This window comes from Egretta garzetta, unplaced genomic scaffold (genome assembly GCF_000687185.1).
Source record: "Egretta garzetta isolate BGI_Z169 unplaced genomic scaffold, ASM68718v1 scaffold760, whole genome shotgun sequence".
Lineage (NCBI taxonomy): Eukaryota > Metazoa > Chordata > Aves > Pelecaniformes > Ardeidae > Egretta > Egretta garzetta.
Genome location: NW_009258217.1, coordinates 16,432 through 22,373, shown reverse-complemented (window position 1 = coordinate 22,373; position 5,942 = coordinate 16,432). Strand labels below are relative to the sequence as shown.

The window sequence follows — 5,942 nt, the reverse complement described above, 5'->3', positions numbered from 1 at the left end:
GGCTGTGTAAAGAAGAGGTGGAAAACTGACAGGGACAGAAAGTAGCAAGGGTGATGCTAGGTATTTAGCAGCAGTGTTTCTGAATACCCAGGCAGTTCTGTTTTGCTGTCTCAAAGGAAAACTGATGCAAACCTGATAGTACAAGGGAGTGGGGGAAGAATCAGACCAGTTTTATAGACAAAAGAAAAAAGTCCCTGCAGTTCCTGTGATAATGAAAGCCATCTAAATACTCAGGGTTTTGGAAAGAACGGTAGTAAAAAGCAAAACTGTCTGAACACTTCATGGTAGTGCTATGCCAAGGCCATCACTGGCTTTCTAACCCATAGAGATGTTTTCCAGGAACACGCAGCAGAATAAATTTCAATATCAAGACAAGAGAAAGAGCGATGATGTAGTTTCATACATGTGGGCTGCTCAAGGGGGCAAAAAAATATGAAGGTGTAAAGATATAAATATTTTCTCTGATGGCACAACTGACGTAAGTTCCTATCCCAGTATATCTTTCCAAATTCTCTTTTTGAACTTATGGAAATTCACTGTAAAAAGATTTAATTAAACGCACTAAACATTAAAAAAACCTCTTTAAAAAGTTGGATGTTTCTTCACTTTACGGTCATTGCTTTGGCCCATTTTTGAGGGGCTGGTGCTGAGAAGTCAGGCTCAGGATGTTTTTAAGCAGACCACTAACAGAGAATTTGTGTATGTTATACCCCCCTCCCTGCACTCCCACAAGATTTACATTGGTGAGCGAGAGCTAGTCTGTAAGGCACTTAAAAAGAGAACAAAGAGCTCAAATGCAATACAGGACGGGAAAACTGGGAAGTCAGCGAGACACAAAACAGGAAGAGGCCTGTGCCAAGTAATAGGCAAGCATATGCCAAACCTGTGTCACAGGACAGAGCTCAGGCCTGGAAAACGAGGACGTAGGGGGGTTCCCGGCACCTACATGGAGTTTTTTGTAGGTACGTGAGAAAGTAAATGGTTGAGGTCTGGTCTGTTCTGTTTTTAAACGTGTAGCTAAGTGGGTTTTGATTGCATTTCTGGTAATCATTCAGAGTTATACTGCTTGCATAGCCTGCTCATCTTGCAGTTACTTAATAACCCACCTCCTGAGCCTTGCCAAAGTAGCACCCTATCAAGGTTTTCCTAGCACGAACAGAAGTGACTAGAGATTAAGCTACCGAATTGTCACTTCTTTGATTTCATTATCTGCAGATACAATACTTACATACACTTCTTGTTCCTAACCATCAACTGCAATTAGTTTTACAATATACTAACCCATATATAACTAAACAATAAACTAAGTTTTACAATATGCTAATAACTAACTACCAGAACTTGGTGTATCATGGAAAAAAAGAGGAAATCCCAATGTCTGCTCAGCTACCTACATTATAGCATGGCTGCCAACATCCCACTGTTATTTTTTAGGGCTGGGTGTGTGCATATGCATGTCCAGTTGTTAAGCACCAGGAAAGAAGACCGCTTCCTAAATCCAGCTCTCTTTATGGAGTAAAAATACATATTTAATTACATAATCCACTCTTTATACTCCTACAGTGGCTTGTGTTAGAGAGACAGCGTTTCAGTGCCTTAAGCAAAGTCACTCAGCAAATGTGCTATACAAGAAATCTGACTTAACGCATTTCTGCTAAGGACCAAACACAAAAGTAGGCAATGCTTCCAAAAAATATCTGATCATTCAGTTCCAAAATACCTTAATGGTGTTCTTACTCTCAATTATGTATCTGATGAAATGTGAAAGGCTTTAAACAAAAATATATGCGTTTGTTCTAAATCGAAGCATACTTTAAGTTTCCTTTTCAAGCCAGAAAAGCTCATGAACTGAGCATCCAACCCTTACTTAAGAGCCAGCACAGAGCTAAGCACTTCACCATGCACTTGATGGGTAAGCCTGAAGCAGCCTAGTATCAGCTCAGCTTCAGATCTGCTGCAGCAAATCCCATGACCAGCTAAGCCTACCCACGCTGAGCCCAGCAGCGGGCACTTTAGCCAAGGCAAAACCAGCAGAAATGCCACCTGCTGCTTAGTGCTGAGCAGCTCTGCCCACATGAAACCATTTGTGGTGCTGTGCTGGATTGCCAGCAAGGATTCAGAGCAGATGTGGGACTACTACCACTTCCTTGGGAATGCCTGGGAGGCTGGCACATGTTCTTAACACCCACTTTACGTACAAAAAAAGCCAGCAGAAGTTAATGTTTGATGAGGAGCTTCAATCACTTAGCTACAGTGCTTACCTAAAAATCACATTACCTAAAAATCAAATGCTTTTAAGCGTTCATGTCTCACTAACTTCCTTCACTTCCATTTTTAAAGTGACTTGGATGCTTAAGTAACTGTAAAGGTTACCCAGTATCTACTAAACGGGAATTTACCAGGATATAGAAGTGCCTATTGCAGGTTATTATTACATAATAACCTATGCTGCGCAATATGGTGTGGGATCTATACCGTCCAATATGTAAGGATATGGAAGGTCAGCGAAACATGATAATCGCATAGACCTCATTAAGGAAACTAAGATAACCAAAGCATAATCACAAATTATACCCCTCCAGCTGAATAGTCTGCAAGCTCCATTCACACCAAGAGTAAGGAAATGAGCTGGGAAGTTCTGGTTTATATCAGCTCCTTTTAAAGGTTAACCGTAAATCATATATTACCATTTCATTTCCTATACAATGGAAGACTTGCATCATCATTTAATGTACGAGTAACACATGGTCATGTGAAGAGGTTATGCTTCATTCATCTCCTTCCTTTTCTTTATTCCCACAATACAATTTGCTTCTCTCCGGATATGAATGCTTTTCCTATTCAGCCAACACGTAAGGGGTGTTTTGTCTCCCACCCTGTGCTGCCAAGACTGCAATTACCAACCTCTTCAGTCTAAGAGCAGGAGGTAGCATACACTAAATCTTAAATTTCAGAGTCACATCAAGTGCTGAAGTGGTCTCTATTTCTGAAATACTGTGTAACTGCTCATAAAAATGAAGTATTTCAATAATCCTAAAACACAGATAAAATCAGGCAATCTCAGTCCTGCCCGTGGCTGGTTCTGTACTACAGGACAAAGATAGACTTGAAAGGACCCGCATCCTCCTTGAAACACTTGGAGAAATACATCACACCCCTGAGCATCATACCTGTGAAACTCACGCCAGGCTCAGAGGTTTCCTCGCCAAGGCAGCAGAGCAGCTTGCCCTCTTTGCCATAGCTGCTAGACTGGAAGAGGACCGTCCCCACAATCATGCTGTGCATCACCACAAAGCAGAAGAGGCTGCTTGACACGAGAAGTCCTGGGCTGCCACTGCCAGCACAAACGCCACCACGTGCGGACGATCTCTGCTCGCAAGGCTGGTGGCCAACGATAAAGCAAGTGCTGCCAAGCGGGCGAAGGAGAAACTGGGAAAATCAAGCTGCGGGTTAGCGTGGTTATTAGCTGGAAGTGAGGGTGGAGCTTCCCAGGGAATGCTGAACAAACAGAGGATGTGGGGACTGGACTGCAAGTTGAAACAACTTTGAGATGAGCTATAAAGACAGAGTTTTGTTCTGCTAAGAATTAGGCAACAAAGTGTTTGGGAAGAAAGCAAACAGTTTCCTTGGAGAAATTCTTTTGTACAAATTACAGAACAGATCACCCATTAAGGGGACCGCCCAGATTGATTCATTTTTCCACTCCATATACTGTTGCTGGAGCACTATTTACATTAATCAACAGGAAACGATGTTAGTGAAAATACACATCTAAGAGATGTACAAGCACTGAGTAAGTAAATGCTCTTGAACATTTCAGGATTTCAGAAAGAAACAGAAAGCAAGGGCAGTACAGTATGCCCAGCCCGAGTTGCATATTTGCTGATTAAGTAAAACTCAGGACAGTTCTCCGAAAGAGCACCATCAAATTACCTCTCAAAAACGTAAGATTTGTTGGATGAATTCTTTAAAAGCCCTAGTTTTCTAGCAAAGGCTGTGTGGTTTGTAGCAGGACAGGCTCCTCCTAACACATGGACAAGGAAGGGTTAAAGAACAAGCCATCACCATGGCAGTCTCACACCTGGGAGGGTGGTGGGCCTGCAGAGGGGTATAAAAGGGAGCAGGGAAAGGGAAGTAAATAGTTTGGCCATTTTTAGGGGGAGAAGAGCTGTTGCAGCTCACCAAGAAAACAAAGCATCATTTCTATAATCCATGAGCTCCACTGTTCTGTGAGAAAAGCAGCTGCACCACCTGGCGAGGACTCTCATCAGGCTAAAGGTAAGAAATGAGCAACCTGGCTTATTCCAAATGTTTGTGTTTTGTAAGGTTGTGGATGTGGAAAAACACTATATAAAACTGTGGATATGCTGTGGTGATGAGTTGCTTTTCCCCATATGGCCTGTGGCATGAATTATTTCCCCTGCTACCCGCACCTAATGTATGTGGAAAAAATAACCAAAAAAACCCACCTCAGGATACCTGCATACTGTGGTCTTCCTAAAGTTCTGACAAATGGGTGACCTTTCCTCCTCCTGCAAAACCAAGCCTAGTGAATCCTGTAGCATGCTACTCAGTAGTTGAGATACCTTTACTTACAATCTCCTAGGCTTTATCTCTTTTCCCCTTGTTTTCTCCCCTCTCTTACGTGCTCTGAGTACTCTTAATTACATTGGTATTTGTACAAACTTTTGTGTATCTATTAATACAGAAAGAATAAGCATAATTTGTAACCTCAGAAACATGTGGATGAGTGTTGTGACAAACAAGCTTTTCAGGTGGGTCTGAAATGGTACCAGGAAAGGGCAAGCTATATATGGATTTGTCACTACATTAGTCTTTGCTGCAATAGTTAAGAAAGTTAATAACCAATTTACTTTTAAAATATAACAGATCAGTAATTGGTACCTCTGGAACAAAGAGGGATTAGCAGAAAAGTTAGGTTGGATTAATAATGTAACTTGCAAATATATCTGTACATCTCAATTTTAGCCTCTGTCAGAAAAGTATCCTTAGCCAAAGCTGAATGGCTGTCTGGTCTCCTAACAAGCTCCTGATGTGAATGAAGCAGTGGCCAGCACTGGCATTATGGGCGAGTAACATTTTGGCTGTGAGCTTCTTGTAACAGGGCACTTCTGTCCCTGAACCCTCCTGAAGATGTTGCTCAGTGGGAAGGAGATGGGGTGTCCCTACACAGCATGTATCTATCTGTTCATAAGGTCCTGTCAAATGAACCCAGGCAGAATAAAATCAGGCATCTTTCTACCTTCTAGATGAGCGTTATTTCCTTTACAACTGATACTCCTAGACAGTTATTTTACACTGTAGACCATCACCTTGACATCTGCATCCACCACATCTGCATCCTGTTCCTATTCCCTTCACAGTAAGCGCACAATATAAAAACTTAATTCTGGTATGCTCAACTTCCTCGGTGGAAGAATCCACCTTTCAGGCACAGCGGCTCTTCCCAGCTCTTCAGACTATTCCCTGTGGTGTCCTTCAGAACTGTTTCCTGAGAGTGGGTTACCCTTCCTGTACAACTTGGATCATCCATTCAGAAGCATTTCTCTAGTTCTTCCAGCAGTGGCAACAAGTTGAATATAAGGAAATCTTGCTGACTACACTACTTTGAAATGTATAGTTCAGGGAGCTTCTAAAAGAAAAATTTGCTGTACTCTGAATTTATGAACCAACTGTCAATGTCTCTTAAACAAAAGAACGTGTAAATAGCAGAACAGCTCTAAAAAAGATTTGGAGGTGTTGGCAGTAGGCCAAAGTGACTGGTTTGTCAATGGAAGGAAGACAAAGAAAGGGTTATAGGGTAAATACAGGTTATTGCACACAGTCTTAATCTGATAACTTAGCATTTTACATCAAAAACCACAGAGAGTGTGTGTGTGTGTGTATATATATACACACATGGTGTTCTATCTTCTGTCTTC

The 5,942-nt window shown here is 41.8% G+C and overlaps 1 protein-coding gene across 2 annotated transcripts in view; it reads right to left on the bottom strand.

The window, feature by feature from the left end:
- The window catches only part of ABL2 (ABL proto-oncogene 2, non-receptor tyrosine kinase), a 15,700-nt gene extending 12,424 nt beyond the window's left edge, over positions 1 to 3,276 (bottom strand). For both annotated transcript variants that reach the window (XM_009645013.1, XM_009645766.1), the window contains exon 1: positions 3,171 to 3,276. In XM_009645013.1, the coding sequence (XP_009643308.1) occupies positions 3,171 to 3,276 (106 nt within the window). The remainder of the gene's footprint in view (positions 1 to 3,170) is intronic.
- Between the last annotated feature and the right edge of the window lie 2,666 nt (positions 3,277 to 5,942).